This window comes from Ursus maritimus, unplaced genomic scaffold (assembly GCF_017311325.1).
Source record: "Ursus maritimus isolate PB19 unplaced genomic scaffold, ASM1731132v1 scaffold_32, whole genome shotgun sequence".
Taxonomy (NCBI): Eukaryota; Metazoa; Chordata; class Mammalia; order Carnivora; family Ursidae; genus Ursus; species Ursus maritimus.
Window position 1 is genome coordinate 19,948,336 of NW_024425786.1, and position 23,700 is coordinate 19,972,035.

Consider the following 23,700-nt stretch of genomic DNA (forward strand, 5'->3'; position numbering starts at 1 on the left):
AAAAGTGTAATAACAAGGGTAGAATCCCCAAAAAGACTAAGATGATGAAATTCACTGCAAAAGTGGAGAGGCTGGCCTTAGATGGCTGGGACATGTTCCCCACATTAACAGGAGTGAAGGTCGAATACAGCAACCATTACATAATTTGCAGAGCCCAGCGGAAAACGTGTCGTCTCTTGTTCAAAAATTAAGATTTTCAGGACTACATCAAAAGAACATTAAAACTAAGCACGGTGCACTTCCCAGACCGAGGCCCGCGCGACTGCAGTTTGTAATTCCAAGAAGCTGGTCCTGGCGAGTATGTGATGATGACGGAAGCAGGCTGTCCTTTGGGCAAGCCCCTTCTTCTTTCTGGGCCTCCATTGCCTCATGGACGCATTGGAGCAGATAACTAAGGACATCTTCAGCTCCACCGTTCTACAAACTGAAAGTCACTCTCGAGGCGGAGGCGCCGTTTGTCCCTTTTTAATTACCAACCCCGCCAGACCGTAGCTCAACGTTTTCTGGAAGGCTCCAAAGCATCTGGTGACCATAGCAACTCACGCCAAACTCCGGGACCCTCGGCTCCACCCACCGCCTCCTGGACGCGCTCGTCGATTGGCTCAGCGAGTTGACCAATGGTCGGTGAAGCGGGCTGTTTGTCGCGCGGTCAATGGTCGCGGACCGGGAGGGAGGCGGGAAGAGAGCGCGAGAAGGCGGGCCTGGGCGGTGCGGCGCGTGCGTGTTTCCGGCTCCGCTGCGGAAGGCGGACGACTGGAGCCGTTGGGCCGGGCGCGACCCGAAGGAGCAGGGAGAGCGCGGGACGGGAGTGAGGAGCTGAGATCTCGGAGCGTGGCTAGGGGCAGGCGCGATGGGCGGAGAGCAGGAGGAGGAGCGGTTCGACGGCATGCTGCTGGCCATGGCGCAGCAGCACGAGGGCGGCGTGCAGGAGGTAACGGCCCGCGAGGCGTCGGCCTGGCCTGGTTCTGCGGCGCTCGCCCACCCGCGCGGCCCTAGCCACGCTCACTCCACTTACTTGGCTTCGGGGGCCGAGATCCACCCCTGGGCCTCGCGGGTTCTTGGGATGCCCCTCCATTCTCATCGTGCCCCAGCTTCCGGTCTGGCCTCCCCTCCGCACTTCAGGCCGCCCGTTCGTTTCTGTCCCGGGCCCCCGGCGCCGCTCAGTAGTTCTCTTTTAGCAACTCGTGCGTCTCCGAACGCGGCCCTGGAAAACCCGCAGCGCCCCCCCGCCCCCGCCCGTGGCGAGTCCCCCAGTCTCACACATGCTTCCGGCCTCGTTTCCCCTGTGATGGCCGCCCCCGAAGGGCAGTTCTTTGAATGAACCATCCCAGACTTTGGGATTTGCATCTACCAAGACCTGGACCCAGCTGACGAATGTGTGTGGAGGGGTGGAGGTGGAGCGGGGTGATGTTAGCACGTGGTCCTTTCAGGTCTTGAATGGGGACTAGGAAGCCTGGGTTTACAATTTGTTTCCACCACCTACCAACAAGGGACATTTCCACGTCAGGAAGCCTCAGTTCCTTTGTCTTTGAGGCAGAGCTACGAGTCCCTTATTTTCTGAGCAGTGAGGAGAGTAGTGTCTTGAGTGAAGGATAGTAAGAAATTCTCAATAATCAGGTTTGTTCTTTCAACAGCTATTTGTTGAGTGATGTGTGCCAGACACTCACCGGACTGGGTCCTGAGTATATAGATGTGAGCAGAAGTCTGTCCTTGCCCTGATGGAGCTTAAAAAGAGCTTTTCAAAAGCATGATTCATGCATACTGACCACACAGTAACACATAGACCAACTGGTATAGATTCTGGAGTTGGTTTTTTGGACCAAAAGTGTGGAAAGTCAGAAGTAGAAAGCCTATCAAGATCAGTTCCAGAACGCTGATTCTGAAAAAAACCCAAAGGAACTTGCCCCAAATCACCCAGCAGGTTCCTGGCTTAGGACCAGATTCCTTAGGCCTGTGTGCTTTCCACAGTCCATTACTGATTCTGTGTCTCACTGGGAACAAGTTTTCTTTGAGCTTTCCATTCTTTTACCCAGGTGCCGGTGGACTCCTAGGCCCTTGGAGGTGGGAAGAGAGTTATTAATTTGCATGTGTGTAAAGGTTCCCTCCCCATCCTCCTAAATTGTTGACCCCAAATTGTATTTGGGAGTGAGTGAGTGAATCAAAAAAGTATCTAGAAGTAGAAACTCAAACCATGAAGATAAGTTCTAGCATCAGCCTTAGAACCACTCATTTGGGCAAATAAAAGGGCTTGTATATGCTAACTCTAGGTCAGCACTAGATCTTTTCATTCACAGACGTTTACTGAGGATGTACGCTGAGCTGGATCTCGTGCCAAGCATGAATTGGCATGAATAAGCCACAGTTCATGGTACCTGCGTGTGAGGAGTTAACTCTGGCAGGAGGTCTCTTGGTCTGGGCCAGACACAGCTAAGGGCCCTCACCTCCATTATCTCATTTGATCCTCACTAGGTCCCTAGAAATAGGTCCTGCTGCTATTTCTGTGTTAGAGTTAAGAAACTTCCCCAGGATGACAGCTAATATATATCAGTCTGATAACTCAAACCCATGTGCTTAACCACTTGGAGACTTTGGTATGCCAGCTAGAGTTAGTTGGTTTTAACCTTTGAAGTGGCTTCATTTGCTCCCCTGTTTTTGACTCTGCCCTGGTAACTCAGCCAGTGCCAGTCTGGATGGACTTTTTACTATCTGGAAGGAAAGCTGGGCCTAGGTATTTCAAGCCCTGGATGCAGAGGAGTGTTCCTATATCCTTAGGCTGTTTATAGAGCCACAAGGAGTGTGAAACACATGTACACATACACAGGAGAAATGAGAAATCTGCCTCTTAGGCATCTAAATGAGGTTAGGTTAGGCTTCCTGGGGGAGTGACTAAGGTAGGGCCTGTTGGGGAGGCGTCTCCTCGGGTGAGAGGCTCGGGGTGAAACCGTCACGTCTCAAGCTCCCTCCTGGACTAGAAAATGATTTCTGTGCAGTTGAGGGGCTCCCAGTGCGACATCTCCACAGCTTCAGTCTCGTTCTGTCTTTCAGCTTGTGAATACTTTCTTCAGCTTCCTTCGACGCAAAACAGACTTTTTTGTTGGAGGAGAAGAGGGGATGGCAGAGAAGGTGAGTGTTGCGGCCTGCTGTCCCTTTGGAACCTGCGTTTCTTCAGGAGAAAAGTTCGTCTGATCTTCCTTTGGCATAATAATAACCTTCAGCAGAAGTAAAATGCCAAGGGCGAAGAGTTGGGGGACAGGAAGCAAGCATTCATGTACTGAAGCCCCTCTCCTTGCCAGGTGCTTTATCTGCCCGTTTCCCGTGATCCTTCAGCAGCTTGAGCAGGGCAGGTGTTACTATTCCCATTTTGCAAATGAGGAAGTTGGCTCAGAGTGTTTGGCACTTTGTCCAAAGTCTTTTTTTTTTTTTTTTTTTAAGATGGATGATTTATTAGAGAGAGCGTGCACACATGCACACGCATGTGCCAGGGAGGAGGGGCAGAGGGAAAGGGAGAGTCTTAAGCAGACTCCAAGCTGAGCTCGGAGCCTGACGCTGGGCTCGATCTCAGAATCCTGAGGTAGAAACCAAGAGTGGATGCCTAACCGACTACGCCACCCAGGCAGTGGGACTTTGTCCGAAGTCCTGAGCTAAGTTGTAGAAGAGCCAGGGTTGGAACCAGAGTCCGTTGTAAAACTGCGTTCCGCCCCTGACACCACGCGTCTTGGTTCCTTTTCCATCGAGGAGGTTTTATCTAATTACCTAGCTGGAGATGAGAGTGGGTAAATGTTAGAAATTGAGCTTAGAAAACAAATACAGGAAAACTTAAAGCCAGCCAGTCCCAGCCTTCTCAGACACTGTGACCCAAAGTTCACTGGTTTGGGAATTGGATTTTGTGTTACAGGCTTTGAGACCTTGAACTTCCTTTTGATTCCTTAGGTTGTAATTATATTTTTGAAGATTGGTAAGTCATGAAAACGTTACCTCACTGAACAGTGATTTTTAGGACCTTGATATTTGTTTTCACTTAAAGAGACGTAGTAACAAGAAGGAGACATTTTGCAAACTGCTTTCTGTGGCTTCAGGGCTCTGCCAAGCTGGAATGCTCTATGCGTGCATGCCACCATGACCTGAGGCTACTCCGTCATAGACGCACTGGCCTCTGAGTGGAGCGTCCCGGGATCTTGGCCCAGCTGTGCGGCTTGGTTGATTTCCCACTAGTTCTCTGGTTCTTTCAATCTACGTGTCTGCGAAATGGAAGAAGGTGGATGTACTGACTGACCCTCTGGCTCGAATATTCTGCGTTAGCACCAGCACCTCCTGTTTTTCTGTGGGCCAGACTGCCTTGTAATAGTCATTCATTCGTTCAGTGAGTGTTGAGCGAACACTTAATGCTTTGTTCGTGGTAGGTATTATGCCAGACCCTTTGGGATTACAGAGGTGAATACAGACGTGGTCTTCATTTTCATGGTTCTCACAGTGTAGCACCCTGACCCTGCCCCCTAAAAAATGAAGTCATGGGTGTTAGGGAGAAGCTCTGGGAGCATTAAATGGGGACTAACCTAGGCTGGGGGCTCAAGGGAGACTTCGTGAGGCAGTGGTGCTGGAAGTATGAAGGATGAGTAAGAGATAGCTGGATGAAGGGAGGGAGGTGAGTGATACAAAGAAGTGGTATTGGGGCGCCTGGGTGGCTCAATCAGTTAAGTGTCCAACTCTTGCATTTGGCTTGGGTCGTGCTCTCAGGGTTGTGAGGTTGAGTCCATATCAGGCTCCGTGCTCAGCTCGGAGTCTGCTTGACATACTCTGTCTCCCTATCCCTCTGCCCCCCCCCCATAAATAAATAAAATCTTTAAAAAAAAGGTATCATACAAGTATGGGGGTGATGGTAGCTGCCACATATTGGATGTCTGCTGATCCCCTCTTAAACCTTGTCATGTTCCTTGGTTCTTTGTTCCTTAGAAACAAAGCTCTTCCCCAGGAGGTTGGTCAGACCCATGGGCAGGCAGAAACCTGTCCAGCCTTCCCATCTGGTCTCCATTTGAACACAGTAACTTTTTTTTTTTTTTTTTAAGATTTTATTTATTTATTGGACAGAGAGACAGCGAGAGGGGGGAGCCCGAAACAGGGCTCGATCCCAGGACCCCGGGATCACGCCCTGAGTCGAAGGCAAACGCTTAACGACTGAGCCACCCAGGCGCCCCCACAGTAACTTTTATATTGAGTGCCTACTGTGCACAGGCCCCAGAGACGTCATTTTCAAGTGCACTGGTTAGGAGCGTGGGCTCTGGAGTCAGGCCTATGTGAGTTGGAATCCCAGTCCCCGGTCCTTCCCACCCCCCCACCCCCCGCAACTGTGCGGCATTGGGTGAATCATTTTTTCTCTGAGCCTCATTTCATCTTACCTGTAAAGTGGTCTTAACCGTTATCTCACAGGGCTGTTGTAGGATAAAAAGAGGTCATGTAGGTGAAATGGCTGGCATTTGAGAATACAAGTTTGTGGTGATTTTTTTGGTTTTGTTTTTTAAGATTATTTATTTGAGAGAAAGCACACGAGGGGAGGGACAGAGGGAGGGGAAGAGGTAGAGAAGCAGACTCCCTGCTGAGTGGGGAACCTGATGCAGTGCGCTTGATCCCATGACCCCAAGATCGTGACCTGAGCTGTAATCAAGCGTCTACATCCAACCAGCTAAGCCACCCAAGTGCCTGAAGTTCATGGCCCTTTTTTTTTTTTTTTTTTAAAGATTTTATTTATTTGACAGAGAAGGGGAGAGAGAGCACAAGCAGCAGGAGTGGCAGGGAGAGGGAGAAGCAGGCTCCCTGAGCCCGATTTGGGGTTCGATCCTGGGATCCTGGGATCATGACCTGAGCTGAAGACAGGTGCTTAACCAACTGAGCCACCCAGGCGCCCCCATGGTCCTTTTTTTGAACTTCTTAGGGCCTGATGTGTTTTGAGATTTGGATTCTTTGGATTTCAGGAGATGATACAGTGCGTGTACTCTACATAAATTTGCTACAGTGTGCGTATGTAACAAGTATGTACTGTACACACCGTAATGCGTGTAATGTATGCTCTGCGAGTCGGCAGCGTCCTGCAATGAAGCGTTAGTGTTTCTGGAGAGAATGTATATCAATATTCATACCGAGTGGGAGATACGAAGACTATAAATACCTTCATGCCACAAACTTGTAAGTCCAAAAAACGCTTTTACAGTTTTATAGCTTCGGGGGCTAGGCATTATGGATAAGGGACTGTGGATTTGAGGAAAGCCATAATGATCAAATCAGTGTGTTATGGACATAGGAAGAGACGAACGGAACAGTGAAGCAGAATAGAGAACCCAGACAAAGTCTAGCACACGAGAATTCAGTATGTGTCTGATGTAGTAATTCAGTTCTGTAGACAATGGTTGATTGAGTAATTCGTTGCTGCTACAGCTGGCTGTTATCTGTAAAGAACCACAAGTATACCATCTCTTTTACTCATATGTAAAAATAAATTGCAGACCAAGACGAGTGTGGTAAGGAAAGCTGGGAAACCATATGATCTTGCGTGGAAGAGGCCTTGCAAGATTAGAAACCTGGAAGCTATAAAAGAAAAGGTAGCTCTTTGCCTCTTCAAACATTGAAAACTGTGTGTGTCTGGCAAAAGAAACATACAAAGTTAACTGAAAGACCGTAGGTTTAGAAAAAAATGTTCAGTGCTGCAGAGGACAGAAAATTTAATGACTAATTTAATATGCAGGAGCTTGTAAATTGACAAGAAAAGAATAAACAGAAAAACAGGCAGCTCCAAGAAGAGCCTATCCAAAGAGCATATTAAGAGATGTCCAACTTCAGCAGTCATCTAGGAAATCCAGGAGAATAAACAGTGAGATGCCCTTTTTTTCCTACAAACTGATGAAAGTGTAAAAAGAAAACACCCACAAAAATCCCATCGCTTACAGGGATGTGGAAAAAGGGTAATCTTCAGTTATTTCTGATAAAAGTAAATGATTGTGGCCCTTTATTTATTTATTTTTTTTTAAAGATTTTATTTATTTATTTGACAGAGATAGAGACAGCCAGTGAGAGAGGGAACACAAGCAGGGGGAGCGGGAGAGGAAGAAGCAGGCTCATAGCGGAGGAGCCTGATGTGGGGCTCGATCCCATAACGCCAGGATCACGCCCTGAGCCGAAGGCAGGCGCTTAACCGCTGTGCCACCCAGGCGCCCCGATTGTGGCCCTTTAAACACTTTTTATTATAAAAGATGTTCGACGTCACTAATCAGAGAAATACAAATCCAACCGCGTTGAAGTCCCACCTCACACCCATTAGGACGGCTTCCATAAAACACCAGAAATCTCCCAAGTGTTGGCGAGTGTGCGGAGAAATCGGCACATTTGTGCCTTGTTGATGGGAATATAAAATGGTGCAGCTGCTGTGGGAAACAGCATGGCACTTCCTCAAAAATTAAAAATAGAACTACTGTATGGTCCAGCATTCCCACTTCTGGGTACACACGCAAAAGAATTGAAAGCAGGTTCTTGAGAGATTCGTACACCGTGTTCACAGCAGCGCTGTGCACGAGAGCCAAAAGCTGGAAGCTGTCCGAGCATCCACTGATGGAGGGGGAAATAGTGTCATATATACGTATAACGGAGCTAATGGAGTACTGGTCAGCCTTTTAAAGGAAGACGCACACATAAGAGTATTTATTGAATGATTTCACTTACGTGAAATTCTAGAACAGGAGTGTGTGGTCTCTCTGAGATGGGTTGGGCTATACCCCTCTGCCCGCCCCCCCAGCCCCTGCCATGTTCAGGTTAAGTATCTCTCAGTGTCTCTCCTGGCCAGGCTGGTGGGAACCACTCTTTGCCCAGTCACCCAGCCTAGGTCAGGGAAAGCCTGTGTTCGGGTATGCCCACTGACGAGTCTGGGACCTGTCTTCTAGACCTAGAGCAACTGTTCTCATCCCTTTCCCACTCTGCTGGGATGTGGTTCCCGACGATGTGTCCAGTGACCGATGCTTGGGTCTGTGACAGCCTGCTGGTTGGCACCACAGAGTAGGCTACCCCCTACTCCCAGGGGTCTCTGCCTGGGGCTGGGTAAAGTTGGAAGGAGGAGATTGGGAGGAGGGGTCAGAGGCTGCTGTGATTGGCCTTGACTGTGTCTGGTGGTTCAGCTCTGCCCTCACCTAACCTCCAGGAGCTAGGAAGGAACAGGACAAATGGGATGTAACATGACTCACTGGAGCTGGGAGGGAGGAGGGCCCTGCTCCCGCCTCCCCCTGGCCACTGGTTGGCAAATGACTTGAGTTCAAGGTCTTCCCGATTAGGGATTTGGGACCAAGGCCTGATGGTGGAACAGCCTCTGCTGGCGTAATTGTCTCATGACTGATTCTATTGACAGCAGAATGGCCTTCGGGTGACTCACTTCCCTTTCACACACAACCCATTTTGTTAACCCATTTAGTTTAGGGGATGCTTTTGGTGCCCTTCAGCCCTGTAGAGTATGGAACTGCTGCGCTGTGTCGTGAGGTTGGGATTTCCGAGCTAGCAGGAGGAATTGGCATCAAATGAATGAGCAGCCATGGGACATTTGCCAGAACCTAGGTCTAGGAGCCCATGGGTGACTTTGGTGACCCTGAGCCCCATGTAGACCTCTCAGTTCTTGCAGACCCTTCCGTCCCTCCAGCTCTGGCTCAGAGATGTTTGGAAGATGGTAAATTGACCACTGCTCATGTGGTGAGTGCCCCGCAAGGCCTCTTTCAGGTGTGTGGGCGGACACGGTTGGGTTTCCTGAGTTGGGTGTGTTTCGGGGCCTGCTGAAGGTAAAGAGGTGAAGCTCCAGAGACACTGGAGCTGGTCCTGGAGGATAAGCAGGAGATTGCCAGGTGACCTGGGGTAGGGACAAGGACGTTCTAGGCAAAGAACAGCTTATGCAAGATTGTTTTTGAAAATAATGAAATAGAAGCACAGACTGATGACCTCAGGATCACACAGGTAGACAGAGTAGTCTGGGAACTCTAATCTAGGTGTGACTCTCCAGTCTGCTTGAGAATTGGGCAGGAGGGCTTGTTAAAAATACAGACTGCCGGGGTGCCTGGGTGGCTCAGTTAGGCAGTGAAGCGGCCTGGCCAACTCTTGATTCCGGCTCAGGTCAGGATCTCAGGGTCCTGGGATGGAGCCCTGCATTGGGTTCCGTGCTCAGCGGGGAGTCTGCTTCCGGATTCTCTCTCTCTGCCACCTCTCCCCCTGCTCACATGCATGTTCTCTCTCTCTCTCTCTCTCTCTCTCAAATTAATAAATAAATCCTAAAAAAAAAAAATACAGGATGCTAAGCCCCACCCCAGAATGTCTGATTCAGTAGGTCTGGAGTGGGGCTGAAGTTTAGCATTTCTCGCAAATTCTGGGTGATGCTGGTGCTGTAGCTCCTTGGGGAGCTTGGAGAACCACACTCGGAGTCCTTTTGGTTAAACAGGTGAGCCATCTCTCCCATTGTATTTTTATAGCAGAGAATGTACTTGTCCCCACCCCTCACCAGCTGCCACTGGGTTAGCCTCAGCCAGGCAAGGGGTGTTGGGAAGCTAACACTTCGTATGCAGCTGTGATGTGGCGAGGACTGTGCCAGCCTCTGTAAGTGTCTGTTGTGTTTGATCCTCATGACAGGTGAGAAAACAGGGCTTAAAAGGTGTCAGAGTCGTTCACTTGTCCAAGGCCACACGGCCGGGTAGTGACAGGGACAGCAGTATTGTGGTGGCTCCGGGGCAGCAGGGAGGCCCGCGCCAGGACGTGGGTTGGAAGCGTCCTGGGGAGGCACCGTGGAAGAGGAGGGATTTGACGGTGAAAGCTTGCAGGCTGAGGAGAGGAGTCTAGCCTCTTCCCTCAAGAAAGCTCTGTCCGGCTCCCTGCTAATGTGGCGGTTCTGCGTGCGGTGCGGCGAGGCCGCTCTGCTGTCCTGCAGGCGGGTGTCAGGAAGAGATGAGTCGGGAGCAGGGCAGTGCAGGCCTGCGAGCTCAGGAGAGGCCGCTTGCGTGGAGGCTGGAGTTGGGCTTCTACTGGCTCTGCTCTGTAGGGAGGGCTCCGAGCACAGCCTCGCTGTGCACCGTAGGGACTCGTCCTCACAGATGAGGGCTCCGAAGCGCTTCCAGGCTGGTCCTTTGCCAAAAATACGGTAGCTAGTGTGTGGCAGCCTGGGTGAGAGCTCAGCTTGTCTGGCTTCGCTGTCCGTGTTTTTAGGCACTAGACTGCTTTTTAAATAGCCACCGTTTGTCCCGCCGGGTACTTTGCAGGTGTTCTCACGATAGGTCTGAGATCAGTGTGTGCGGCGTGATGCCCGTTTCGTAGATGAGGAGGTGAGGGTCTGAGTACAGTGCCGCGCGCAGGCGCCCAGCGCGTGGAGGTGGCTGGACTCCAGGCCTTGGGACACTGGCCACCGGCCCAGTGCCTCATGGCCGCCTCTCCCTTCCCCAGCTCATCACACAGACCTTCAACCACCATAACCAGCTGGCCCAGAAGGCCCGGCGGGAGAAGAGAGCTCGGCAGGAGACGGAGCGGCGGGAGAAAGCGGAGCGGGCAGCCAGGCTGGCCAAGGAGGCCAAGTCCGAGGCCTCTGGGCCCCAGATCAAGGAGCTGACTGATGAGGAGGCAGAGAGGCTGCAGCTGGAGATTGACCAGGTGAGAGCGGACCCCCCCCCCCCCGCCCCTGTCGCCATCCCGGTTGGTACCGGCAGCGAGGACGCACTTGCCAACTGCTGTGCCCTTCACCACAGAAAAAGGACGCAGAGAATCATGAGGCCCAGCTCAAGAATGGCAGCCTTGGCTCACCGGGGAAGCAGGTGAGATGGACTGGGGGTGCCTGAGACTAGTCAGGGCTTGGGAACTTCCAGGGACCTTCTAGCCTTTCTCTGTCTCTGGAATGCCTCCCCCATGCCCTCTCCCTCAACTTTGGGGGTCCTCCCCACACTTCAGGATCCCACTCACAGACATTGGACCACAGGACCGGGTTTAAAAAAAACAACCCACTGGCCTTAAAGCCTTGGTAGGAAAGTCCAAGAGCCAAAGAGGGCAGTGCCTGGACAGGCATCGTTCAGGTGGGCTGGGGTCTGTGGGCCCAGCCTGGCCCTGTGTGGTGGGCTACTCTGGTATATCTGGGGGATGTGCCCCTCAGGCTCCTCCCTCTGACTCAGGTCCAGCTTTCCAAACACTCATTTGGGGCACTCATTTGGCTTTCCAGAGTTTCTGGTCTGACGCTAGGGTCTCAGCCCTGCAGACACAGAAGAAACTTGATTGTGGGGCAGCCTGGTTTTATCTTAGAACAATCTTGCACATGGCTACCTTGTGACCTTCTGTTCTGTGCTGGACTGTCTTTCCAAGTCCCTTGGCTTGGATCCCCAGCTAGGTTCTATGGGTCCATCTCTGACTGTCACTGTTCCCCAGCTGTGTCCTTTGTCACATGGTAAGCTGCTCCTCTCAGGCAGCAATCAGGACCATTTTTTAACCTTTGGCTCCCAGTGGGCTATGGAGTGGGCAGGGACCGTGTCTGTTCCATCTCGTGGCTGTGTGCCCAGTGCCAGCCCCGGGCCTGGCTCAGTGGGGTGCAGTCTGTGCCTGTCAGGTAAGTAGCTGAGCACCCCAACTGTGAGCAGGACGCTGAGGAGGACGAGGAGGAGGACGAGAAAGACAAAGGGAAACTGAAGCCCAACCTTGGCAATGGGGCCGACTTGCCCAATTACCGCTGGACCCAGACCTTGTCAGAGCTGGACGTAAGTGGCCAGGGCTGGCGTTAGGAGGTTAGGGAGCCAGCCTGGGGCTCCTTCTGACTTCTCCTGCCCCGTGCAGCTGGCACTGCCTTTCCACGTGAACTTCCGGCTGAAGGGGAAGGATGTGGTGGTGGACATCCATCGGCGGCACCTCCGGGTGGGGCTCAAGGGGCAGCCAGCAGTCATTGACGGGGAGCTCTACAACGAGGTGAAGGTGGAGGAGAGCTCGTGGCTCATCGAGGACGGCAAGGTGGTGACGGTGCATCTGGAGAAGGTGCGAGAAGCCTGGCCTCCTGGCCTGCGTCTTGATGGAGAAAGGAGGGAGGGTGTCTGCTCATTCACTCGGGGACCATCGCTGGGGGTCTAGCAGACGTGTTTAATCTGCGCAAGATTTTTACTGTAGGTCTGTCCCATTTTAGAGTCAGGAAAATGGCAACTCAGGGATTTGCCGGGCTCCTCCCTCTAGGTAGGGATGGAATCAAGATCGAAAGTCTTTGGTACCAACGCATCTTCCTTTGGTTTGTACATGCATTCAGTTCAGCAAACATGTACATACCTGCTTCGTGCCAGAGATTTTTCTAAGTGCTGGTGAGAGAGCAGTGGACAAAATGTAGAGTTGCCCTCAGAAAGTCTCCGCTCACTCCCTCAGAGAGATGGAGCAACACATGTAATGTAAATAAATGGCTCTGTAAGGTGCCCTGGGTCCAGGGAAGGCTTCCCCTGCAACCCATGCCCGTCCTCGCCTACCTGCCTCCCCCTCACCTCTCTGTGCCCTTGTACTTGCTCTCCCTCCCAGCCGGGATCCCTGCCGTGCTTTTTCATCAGGCGGACTGTGTGTCGCTCAGGGCCAGCCCCGGTGCCGCTCTGACTTCTCGCTCTCCACCCTGGATGAATAGCTCCCTCTGTACTTTATTTTTGCCCCGATGACACTGATTTGTAACTGTCCACCTCCGTTTCCCCCAGCTCCTGGGGAGGGCAGAGGCCTTGGCCATGTGCACCCTAGGTCCCTGCACGGGTCTTTGTGGGTACCCGGTGCAGGATGTGGGTGGGAGTGAGTTGCGTTCTGGAAAGGTTGGGGGGGGATCCTGGGGCACTGAGGGAGCTACCTCCCATCCCCCGCGTTTCCCCTCCTCACAGATCAACAAGATGGAGTGGTGGAGCCGCTTGGTGTCCAGTGACCCTGAGATCAATACCAAGAAGATCAACCCTGAGAACTCCAAGGTGAGCCCTGGCTGGTTGTGGGGGGCTTCAGCTGGGAGGTGAGGGTGTCTGTGGCCCCAGAGCCTTACCCGTCCCTGTTAACCGCCTGCCCTCAGCTGTCAGACCTGGACAGTGAGACCCGCAGCATGGTGGAAAAGATGATGTACGACCAGAGGCAGAAGTCCATGGGGCTGCCCACCTCGGATGAGCAGAAAAAGCAGGAGATTCTGAAGAAGTGAGCAATGCGGAGATGGGGGTGTGGGGGAGGTGGGTGTTGGGCCTGGACCTGGGTGATAGCAGTGAGTGGGTCAGTGGGTCACTGAGCAGGACACAGGAGTCGCCCTGCCCCTTCCAGGATGAGCCAGCCAAGTTTATGGATTTATGGCCTCAGCTTGCCTACCCTCATCACTTTCTGAGGTCATCTTGAGGGCAAAGGCACCTCAGGGTAGAAAGGGGTTAACACAAGCAGTCATTGCCACCTACAGGAAGACCCTGAGGCCCTACTGCTGCCTGACCTGGCTCCAAGTTGCTCAGGGTTCTCAAGAAACTAGACCTGACATCGGGGGTCTGGGAGAGGGAACAGCCTGTTTTATCTCCTTCCTACTTTCCCTCCCCAGGTTCATGGATCAGCATCCAGAGATGGATTTTTCAAAGGCCAAATTCAACTAGCCCCCGTGTTTGCTTCCCTGAACTCTTGGGGCTGAGCCCCCAGCCATCCACCTTCTTTTCCTACCCTCCCCTGGGACTTGGGGGGCCTCAGGGCTGGGGCAGGCGTGGGACTGGCTGTACCCTCCCCTGGGACTTGGGGGGCCTCAGGGCTGGGGCAGGCGTGGGACTGGCTCAGGCACACTGGTCCCAGGGCATCATGGGAGAAGGGCTGGGTCCTTGGGGGGGGGGTGTCTTCTTATCTTCCCCAGTTGGCCTGCTGTTACACATTAAACCTACTTACTCCACCTGTGTCTTCTCTTCCCTCTGGCCTTTCCTTGGGGGACAGGCCTCTCTTATTGCTGCTGCTGGGGGCTCGGCTTCTAGCCCAGATTCTACCATGTGATCCAGAGGAAGTCCTTACAGCTCTGTGGGGCAGTTTTTCATTACTTAAAGGAAGAATTAAACTAAACTTTTAGTCTGTGTGTGACTGAGCAAAGGTGAATTTTTCTGGTTACAGGGACCAGAATATATTAAGGGGCCCATGACTCAGCAAAATTTAAGACCAGCTAGACTTGATTCCATTTTCATCTCTTAAGACAGTTTCTCACTGTGGATATTCTCAGTCTTGGAGCGGCCTTGACCTGAATGAGATAGCAGAGCTGAAGGAAAGGGGCCAGTTTTCTCACTGGTACTGGGGCCTTGTGGGCACAGCCCCCAAGGGGACCGTCCTGTGTGTCTGATGGGGAGCTGGATAAGTACAGTTTGTCTAGTAGTCACTTGCCAAAAGGGCCTGTGGGGACAATAAAAAGGTGAGACGGGGGCTCTAGGTGAGGAGGTGGGGATCCTGGACACCTAATTTGTTCAGTCAAGGACAGGCTGGTGGGCCTGCTCTGTCCTCGCGGCTGAGAGCACTAACAAGACACTCCTGTATATGAGGAGTAGCTAAGTGAGATCTTTCTGAACCCTTGTTGGGCTTGTGTCCAAACAGGAGGACCCTGCTTCTGCTCCAAGGTCAGCTTGCCAGCTTTGGGGCAGAACTGCCAAGAGGCCAGCTTCCAGGTCCAGAGCCAGTTACTAGCTATATGACAAGTTCCTTGACCCCTCTGAGCCCCAGCCTCCCTGTCCACGAAAGGATGATCCCACTCCAGGGTTGTTGGGAAGGTCAAGAAGGTCCCAGTAGACCAAGTGCTCTATCAAAACCAGGGAGAGGTGGAGGGAGCTTCAAGTCTGAGGCTGGGTGGGGGCTAACCCGTGCACAAGGATTTGGGGAAACTGCAGGGGTGGCCAAAAGCAGGCCAGCCTGCAGGCGGTGAACCGAGGCAGCAGGAGTCCAGGTAGGCCTGCCTAGAACCACCTCTCCACAACAGAAACCTCTTGTCAGACCTTTCTCAGGTACAGAAACTACAGAAACTGGCTTTTTGTCTGGAACTCACAGTGAACCTGAGAGGTGGACATTCTTGCTCTCATTTTAGCCTTCTGACTTTGACCCCACAACACGAAGGCAAGCCGGGTGCTCTATCCTGTCTCCTCTGCTTATCAGTCAAGCAGATGGGATAGAAAGGGCAGTGTCACAGCCGAGATGACCAGGCAGTCATCTACTCTCTTTGTACTTGAAACTATGGTCATGTTAGCATATACAACATCGGCTAAGAACCAACAGAATATGTGGAGCGTGGGCACTGCCCACAGAATTCCAGACAGAGGCCCTGCCTGCCCCCAACCCAGTCCATTTAAGATAAGCTGCTTTGAGCTGCCACCCTCTCCCCCCACCCTCATCCTGGGGAGGGGAGAGTTTGCATGACTGGTTATGGGGTGTATGTTACGGGGGTTGAGCCGGGATTCAATCCCAGAAGGTAACTCCTAAGTCTGCTCTCTCTGATCCAGGCTGCGTGAAGACCGCAGGTGGAAAGGAACAGACCCAGGCAGGGGTCAGGCCAGCAAGGGATCCAGGGTGATGTGGGCACCATGGCCCAGTGAAATGCACGTGGTCCAGGAACCAGTCAGCTGAGGTGGGAGGAGCCAGGGTGGCCCAGCCTCCTCCAAAGGGGGTCCTGCTGCCCCTCTTCATGTTGTGGGGTGTACTTCTCCCAGAAGGAGTCGCAGCCACTGGGCCAGGTCGAGGTTAGCAGTACACCTGGAGCAGCGGCGCTCCCGACGAGTCTGTGTCTGTGCCCTGGAAGGATGAGTCGTGGCTGGCTGGGTATCCTGAGGGGAAGGGAGGGGGAAGCAGAGGCTCAGAGAGGGGAAGGAGCTCATCCAGGTACCACGGACAGGGAGAAACCTGCTGAGAAGGAGCCGAGTGGGACTCAAGCCTGGGTTGGTCTGATCCTAGCTGGGTGACCCACTCAGCTGCTTGACCTCTCTGAGCCCCAGCCTTGCTGTCTGTTAAAGGGTAATGACCCCACTCCTGGGGGCTTAGGAAGACCAAGAAGGCAGCAGAAGAACGCACGCAGGGTGCCTTTTCAGTACCAGTGGATGGCCTCCGCCCTTCACTGTCCTCCCCAGTGACTGGGGGGGCTTAAATGCAACTTCTGGGTACCTGCCCCCTGCTGGTTCAGGGGCAGTCCCCTGAATGTCTCCCAAATGAACCTTTTAAGCCTGCTTGCAGGACTAGGGTGGGGGTCTGTGGCTGCTCAGGCTTCTGGTCCCCTTCTGAAACCATCCTCACCCACCCCGGAGGAAGCTGGGAGAGGGGCATGGCAGGGGGGAGGGGGGCCTGAGGGCAGTCCCCTCTCTACTCGTCAGGTCAGGACCAAACCTGGGGCTCCATAAGGCCTCAGCTTCCTGGCGATGGCATCTGCAGTGGTCTCCTGGGAGATCTGCACTGTGAGTTCTAGGGAGGGAACAGGAGGGGTCAGTGGTCATTATCACATCCTTTTAACCCTACCCCCCACTTCAGCTCCCAGCTCCTACCCCTGGGCTGGGCTTGAGAAGCAATGCTTAAAACAAAGATAACTTGCGTGTGCATGTGCGCGTGCGTGTGTGTGTGTGTCTGTGTCTGTGCAGTGGTGGGTGGGTGGGGGCTTCGATGAGGCCAGGGCCGAGGTCCAAATTCATACAGGTTCCTGGGTCCTGTTAACCAGGCTAGGCAAGCTCTGGCAGGTGGTAGCGGGGGACAGAGGGGCCTTTTGGGGGACACAGGATTGAGAAAAGGGAGGAAAAGGACAAAGGAGAGCAGGGACTGGCTGAGGGGCGGACCCCCAGTGGCCACAGACCCAGTGCAGCCCTCCCTTGGCCAGAGCCGCCACCACGCTGCCCCTCAGCCACGTGGAGCCCCACCTACCATCCTGGCTGAGCCCTGAGCCCACCATGGTCTCGTGGCCACTGTCAGGGGCAGCAGCAGGGGCCGCTCCCCGCGTGGAGCGCCCCTCCGTGGTCTGCGGGCGGGCTCGGCTCTTGCGGGTACTGATGCGGATGATGCCGCGAACCAGGCGGCCCTCGGCGTCCTGCTCGTCCAGGTGGTAGTCCTGGGTGATGCTGCTGATGAGGTCCGAGATCTTACTGGTCTTCTCCAGGAACACGGTGTCTGATGTGCACTTGGCCAGCTCGTCAATCTGGTGTACGCTGAACAGCTCTGTCAGCTTCTTGAAGATGAGCACATCAATCTCTCGGCTGGACATGGAGCCGCTTCCTATCTCGGGCAGGTCCAGGTCCGACTCGTGGAAGGAGTAGTACTCTTCGGAGCCACGGGGGCTGCTGGCAAGGGTGCTGGGCAGGCTGTGCCGCATAGGCGGGGGTTCGGCCAGGGGCTCCTTGCAGCAGGAGTCCGCATCAGGGGCTGGGGAGGTGGCGCTGCGGTAGGGATATACAGGGATGCCTTTGAGCTTGACGTCAGGGTAGCTGAAACTGCTGCCCATGGTTGACTTGAGCCGTTGGCCATCCCGCCGGCTGGGAGGTGCTCGGTCGGGGCTGGGGGGCACTCCATTGTGTTCTTTGGCCCAGCTGGCTTCGGCAGCCCCCTCAGGGGAGTCCCCAGCAGACAAGCAGGGGCTGCAGCCCCGCATGCAGGCCCCGCAACGCTGGAGGCAACTCCGGCAGCGGCGGAAGCAGAAGGCGGCCCGGCACCAGTCCCACACCCAGGGTCGCCAGAGCGGGCAACAGGCCGGGGGCTCAGCAGCAGACTCAGCAGAGCCGGAGATGAAGGTAAGGCTCTCGGGCCCATGGTGGCCAGGGTCCTTGGGGTCTGGCCTGCGGGTGCGGCGGCTTGGTGGGGGTTGGGGCGGCTCATCAAAAGTCTCCAGGCATAGTTCTGTTGGCCGCTCCCAGGGTCCCAAGCGTGGGGGCCCAGATGATGGGCGGGGGTGTCCAGGGCGGGGCATGGCTCATTGCATGGTTTCTTGCAGCCAGGCACCTGTAGAGGAGAGGCCAGGAAGGAGTCATGTTCAAGGGTGCAGTTATACCCATGAACCCTCACCTAGGGTCCCTCCCTCCCCGAAGAAGAAATTCTCTCTCTGGTCTAACCTACATGTCAAAATTTCCCGGGAGAGGGTGCCTGGGCGGCTCAGTAGGTTAAGTGTCTGACTCTTGGTTTTGGCTCAGGTCATGATCTCAGGGTCCTGGGAGTAATTCCTGCGTTGGTCTCCATGCCCAGTGCAGAGTCGGCTTGGAATTCTCTCTCTCCCTCTGTCTGCCCCTCTCTCCCTCTCAAATAAATAAATAAATAAATAAATAAATAAATAAATCTTAAAAAAAAAAAAAGTCCTGGGTATTATATAAGACTGATGAATCACTGACCTCTACCTCTGAAACTAATAATACATTATATGTTAATTAATTGAATTTAAATAAATATTTTAAAAAATGAAAAAAATGTCCTGGGACTTCACACCCAGGGATGTGGTGGGATGGCTACTATTGAAAAAGCAGAAAATGACAGGCATGGAGATATGGAGACGGAGGAGCCCCCGGAGAATGGTGTGGACGCTGTGACGGCACGGCAGCACCTCCAAAAATTACACAGGACTGCCATGTGACCCCGCAATCCCAATTCTGGGTAAATACCCCCAAAAGGACGGAAAGCAGGGACTGAAATAGACATTTGTATACCAGTGTCCACACAGCAGCATTATTTGCAATAGGCAAAAGGTGGAAAGACATGATGTATACATACAATGGATTTTTCATCCCTAAGAAGGAATGAGATTCTGATGCGTGCCGCAGCACATGAGCTTTGAGACATTACGCTAAGTGAAATAAACCTGACACAAAGGACACATATTGTATGGTCCCACTTATACGAAATATCTAGACTAGTCCAATTCTTAGGACAGAAAGTAAAATGGTGGTCACCAGGGGCTGGGAGCAGTGGGGAAACGGGAAGTTAGTGTTTAATGGGTACAGTTCCACTTTGGGAAGATGAAAAGGTTCTGGAGATGGGTGGTGGTGATGGTTACCCAACACGCAACAATGTGAATGTGTTTAATGCCACCGAACTGTATGGTTAAAATGGTAATAAAAAACTAAAATGGTAAATTTTATGAAGTGTATATTTTACCACATGAAAAGAAAAGTCTCCTGAGATCTCACTTTCTGGGGAATGGTCTCCCCCAGTTTATTCCCTCTGTTGGTAAGCCTACCCAACAGAATCTCTGAGGCCCTCAACAAATGCCTTTCCATGTGACTTGCTACAGAGTCTGACCATTACGACCTTCCCTTCCCCTCTTCCTTCAAATCAGTCATGGGAATGTGACAGCTCCCTATCAGTGTTTCAGTCCGGCTCAGATTTGCTGTCCTACCAATACTTAACACCAAGCACTCTTCTGCTTCCTTTGATTAGACAAGAAAGCCAAGCCACAAAATACACCTTCTTTCCCTTCTTGACTTGGTGGCTAGCAAGCTCAGAGCGAAGACTTCATTCATTCCATAATCACTGAGCCCGGCCCCATGTTAGGTGCTGTAAAACCAAAGATGAATAAACTACAGACCTTGTTCTTGTGATTCACTCATGGTTTTGTAGGAAAAGCAGATGCTTAAAAGCTCCTAAGATGGAGCATGTAGGATATGTGAGGCATTATGGGAGTGAACGACTATGCCTGACGGAGTCAGGGAACATTATGCAGTGATATGTGGAAGGTCCTCGATCCCATGTGGGGGTTTGCTAGGCAATAACCTGGATTTTCTGCAACACTGATCCCTTACCCTTTTATCCCCGATTTAATGGCACTGGAGGTCCTAGAACTGGTGATGTGTGAGGACCCTGGGAGTGGGGATTAGGGTATCCGTGTCCTAGTCCCGGTTCTGGCTCTAACAGACAATGTGCTTTGGACAAATAAATGCCACCTCTTTAAACAGGGCCATGATCATCTCTCACCCAGGTACTGTCAAGGCTCCCATTCTGGCCACCTCCATTCCCTTCTACTTGCTGCAGCCAGGGAGAACTTAAAAAATCCGAGAAACCTGGCAGACTCCACTGTCATCAATGATCGAAGTTAACATCATCAACAACGGGATGAACTGCGTCATGTGCTTCCTGACACTCTGCACTAAGAAGGACACTACATCAGTAAGAAGTATTTCTGCCCCAACTGCAGAACCTGCATGTAATCATGAGGAGACACCAGACAAGTCCAACTTAAGGGAATGACAACTAAAGGCAATGTGTGATCCTGGATTGGATCCTGGATCAAGAGGAAAAATGGGAAACTGGATAATGTGGATAAGTGGTGAAATTTAAAAGTAGACTGTGTATTATCTAATAGTAATATGCCAATGTTAAATTTCCTGAATTTGATTACCATGGTTACGTAAGACTATGTTCTTATTCTCAGGAAGTATATATACACTGGGGCATGATGTCAGCAAGCTCATCTCAAGTTTCCCAAGAAAATCAGAAGGTGCATGTGTCTCGAGAGAGAAGGGGAGGGAGGGAAGGAATGTTAGCCACTGCTGCTGGTAAGATACAGGAGTTCTTTATTCCTGCAATTATTGAATCCACCCCCTCAGCCCCATTCAGCGCTCCTTCTCCAAGGCCCCTCCAGCTCCCCAAGTCAGATGGGAGCCCCTCTCCCCACAGCTTTCTGCTGGGCTCTGTCAGCTGGGACGGCCTTGAACCCACTGTTTGAAGAGAAGTCTACATGACCTCAAGGGGCAGTGACTGCGTCTGACTCCTTTCTGCCTCAGTGTCGGAACAGGGTTGGGTACAGTAAGTGCTGCAGGGGGCTGACACATTCTGTGTGACCTCAGAGTAGAATCAGAACCACTGGGTAGGAAGAAGAAGGACTTAGGCTCTGGGCTGACCAGAGTGGGGACAGCAGCAGGCTCAGGGAAAGAGGATGAAATCCCCTCCTCAAAGGTGTGTACGCGGAGATTGTAACAGGTGACTTGGAAGTCCCTCATGATCCAGACAGGCAAGTGGTTAAAAACCTTTGCCTTGGTCCCTGCTCTTGGTCCCTTGGTCTTCTCCTCCCTCTGCCATTCCCCCTGCTTGTGATCTCTCTCTGTGTGTCAAATAAATAAATCTAAAAAACAAACAAACAAAAACAAAAAAATGTTGCCTTGGTTTGAGGAATGTGGGGTTGAGTATGGACTCATTCATTTACTCAATTAACAAATATTTAGCGAGGGCATACTGAATGCCAGACACTGTTCTAAATGTGGTGGCTACAGTGATAAGACAGACAAAATTCCCTAATCTCAGGAGTCTGCATTCTTGTGAATGAGTTATTGATGGCTTACATTGTTCTATGTGCTGTGACTGTATTAAACCGATTCTCACAACCTTATTTGTAGGTGTTGTTGTTGTTGTTATTATTACTATACACGAAGAGGCCCAGATAGGTTAAATAAGTTGTTCAAGCCACACATCTATTTGTACCCAAGCAGCCTGGCCCAGATTCTTACCCACTACCTCATCCCATCTATTACTTGGGAGGAAGGGGGCAAAGTGGCCAGCTGCCAGCTCCCTGGACAAGCCTGTACCCATGCAGGGACCACATAGGAAGCCCTGAGTCTTCCAGGCTCAGGCCTTGGATGAGGAGGTTGGGTGCCTCTATACTATTTGAACCACACAGAGCTCTGGGGTACCCGGGGCTTGTAAAAACATCAAAGGGTTACTGATGATGGTCTGGGTCACTCCTTCTCTACCTCCAAGGCTTAAGGATTTGCTACTATTCATTAAATTCACCCACCAAATATTTACTGAGCACCTACTATGTGCCCAGCACCGTGCTAAATGCTGGGGAAACAGCAGTGAATGGTCCAGAAACAGGCTCCAGCCCAAGAGGACTTTCACTTTACCTAACAGTCACAATGCTCTGTAAGCATTGTATCTCCGCTTTACAGATCAGGAAGCTTGAGCTCAGAAGTGACTTGCCCAGACACCCAGCTGGAACGGGAGGGAACGGGGTTTGTACTGTGGTCTACCAGACTCTGGAGCCCACGTACTTTGTTTTGTGCCACATACCTGGAATGCGGGTGAGATGGAGGGACGTGGGGAGCAAGACCTAGAGGAAGGACAATAGCTTGTCTCAGTTTCCCCCACACCTCTAGGTCCAGAACCCTCCTGAAGTCAAACTCAGCCCCTTTTTTCCAGGCTCTATCTTGCCCTAGCTGCTGCTGCCCCCACCTCCTGAAACCTAAGAACTCTGTCACTTGGTTGAGTGAGGGGACGGCCCGGCTCCTATTGTGGCCTGGAGCAAGACTTTGGGCCTCAGTTTTCTCCTCTTTAACAAGGGGAGACAGCAGTGTCTTCCTGGGCCACCGTGAGGTTTAAATGAGATATTCCGTGCAGGTTGCTTAGCGTGGTGCCTGGCTCGTGGGAGGGGCTTGGACACTGGGCGCCCCAAGTCACTGCAGGGATCTTCCTCAGAGTCAGAAGGTCCTAAGCCCGCCCTCACCAAACTTCTCTTGATGCTCTTCCCCTTCCCCTAGTCCCTGAGAACACACACACCCAGGGGTCCGTCTCTGTACCATCCTCCTCCCCACAAGGTCCCCAGGACAGGCCCCGCCCCCGTACCCAGCCTAGTCTTGCACACCCAGACGAGAGGGGCGCCCCAGCCCTGCTCGGGAAACAGCCTTCTGCTCTCCCACCCGGCATCCCCGCACCCTCTATTTCCTGCCCCAAAGGCTCAGCTCGCGCCTCCGGCATCCGGGAGCACCTACTCCCGAGGCAAGGGAGAACCAGACCCCGGCACTGCCCCTCGGATCAGCACAGCTCCTACCGCAGCAGTGCCCTCGGGGCGAGCACCAACCTCTCCAGCTGCAGGGGCCCCCGCCCGAGGGCAGACGCAGCCCCTCTCCCGCCCTGACACCTTTCCTCCGGGTGTGCACGGCCCCCCGCCCTCTCCCGACCCTGCCTCCCCGGGCCAGCACGGCTCCCGCCCCCAGCCAGCGCAGCCCTGAGGGCGACGGCGTCCCCCGCCCCCCACTCTCCCGCTCAGCCCGGGCGCCCGCTCGGGCCGCTCCCCGGCCCGGCCCGCGCACCCCGGAAGTGGGAGGGTGGCGCCCGAGGAACCGGCCCCGGGACCCTCCCCCGCCCAGGCGTAGCCTCGGGGGTCTCTCCACACCAGTGCCGCCGTGCTTCGCGCCCCCATGGGCCCGCGCGGGGCTTACCTGTGCCGCCAGGTGAGCCGCCTCCGGCTCGGCCCCTCCCCCCGCCCCCCCTCGCCGCTCACCTGGAGCGCAGGTGAGCGTCTCGCGGGAGCGCTGCACGGGCCGCCGCTGAGGACACACTTCCTGCCTCCGCGAAGCTCCGCCGCGGCCGCCGCGCACCTGGGCCGAGGCCCCGCCCCGGGCGCGGGAGGGAGGGGGGTGGGCACCGCGGCTCGGCTGGGGCGCTCGGCCTACGGACTCGGAACCGCGCTCAGTCTGGTCTGGCTAAGTGAGGCGGGCAGGGTAGACCGACGCTGGTGGTTCAGTCTCCTCTTCTGCTCAATGGGCAGGTAGTCCCAGCAGTCTCTGTGCACCTGGGGAGCGCTAGCCAGTTCTTAAAGGCGCAGCTCCAAGGGCATTTATCTCCCGGGACGACTTCTCTAGCCCCTAGGCCTGTCTGGTTTCCTGTTATATGGAACAGCTCTCTGTACTTCGTTATCATAATACTCAGCACACAATTTTCTTGTCTTTGGACTCCTCCTTTTCTGACTTGAGGACAGGGTCTGGTCTTGTACCCAATGCTCCTGGTGCC

The 23,700-nt window shown here is 53.3% G+C and overlaps 2 protein-coding genes across 5 annotated transcripts; one reads left to right on the forward strand and one right to left on the reverse strand.

The window, feature by feature from the left end:
* Nucleotides 1-718: 718 nt before the first annotated feature.
* On the forward strand, nt 719-14,060 carry NUDC (nuclear distribution C, dynein complex regulator). Of its 2 annotated transcripts, XR_005831528.1 has the most exons (10): nt 719-931; nt 3,046-3,123; nt 10,444-10,647; nt 10,743-10,808; nt 11,619-11,735; nt 11,812-12,006; nt 12,870-12,953; nt 13,049-13,167; nt 13,550-13,703; nt 13,760-14,060. XR_005831528.1 is itself a non-coding variant. In XM_040619077.1 (9 exons), the coding sequence occupies exons 1-9, from the start codon at nt 851-853 to the stop codon at nt 13,599-13,601; spliced, it is 996 nt and encodes a 331-aa protein (XP_040475011.1). In that variant the 5' UTR covers nt 719-850; the 3' UTR covers nt 13,602-13,713. The 2 variants fall into 2 exon arrangements, 1 of the variants encoding a protein (XP_040475011.1); XM_040619077.1 differs by lacking the exon at nt 13,760-14,060 and having other exon boundaries at nt 13,550-13,713.
* Nucleotides 14,061-15,189: 1,129 nt separating this feature from the next.
* On the reverse strand, nt 15,190-23,262 carry KDF1 (keratinocyte differentiation factor 1). Of its 3 annotated transcripts, none has more exons than XM_040619078.1 (4): nt 23,192-23,262; nt 16,864-17,931; nt 16,339-16,413; nt 15,190-15,785 (listed from the first exon to the last, which is right to left on the reverse strand). In XM_040619078.1, exons 2-4 carry the CDS (start codon nt 17,897-17,899, stop codon nt 15,703-15,705), a joined length of 1,194 nt encoding a protein of 397 aa, XP_040475012.1. In that variant the 5' UTR covers nt 17,900-17,931; nt 23,192-23,262; the 3' UTR covers nt 15,190-15,702. The 3 variants fall into 3 exon arrangements, with proteins under 3 accessions (XP_040475012.1, XP_040475014.1, XP_008692772.1); XM_040619080.1 differs by lacking the exon at nt 23,192-23,262 and adding an exon at nt 21,982-22,026; XM_008694550.2 differs by lacking the exon at nt 23,192-23,262 and having other exon boundaries at nt 16,864-18,126.
* Between the last annotated feature and the right edge of the window lie 438 nt (nt 23,263-23,700).

Coding starts and splice junctions, on each gene's coding strand:
- NUDC (XM_040619077.1), top strand. CDS start 851: ATGGGCGGAGAGCAGGAGGAGGAGCGGTTCGACGGCATGCTGCTGGCC. Junction 11,736..11,811: donor AGACCTTGTCAGAGCTGGAC/GTAAGTGGCCAG, acceptor TGCCCCGTGCAG/CTGGCACTGCCTTTCCACGT. Junction 12,954..13,048: donor TCAACCCTGAGAACTCCAAG/GTGAGCCCTGGC, acceptor GCCTGCCCTCAG/CTGTCAGACCTGGACAGTGA.
- KDF1 (XM_040619078.1), bottom strand. CDS start 17,899: ATGCCCCGCCCTGGACACCCCCGCCCATCATCTGGGCCCCCACGCTTG. Junction 16,414..16,863: donor CTCAGGGCTCAGCCAGGATG/GTAGGTGGGGCT, acceptor TTCCCTCCCTAG/AACTCACAGTGCAGATCTCC. Junction 15,786..16,338: donor GAGGCCTTATGGAGCCCCAG/GTTTGGTCCTGA, acceptor CCTTCCCCTCAG/GATACCCAGCCAGCCACGAC.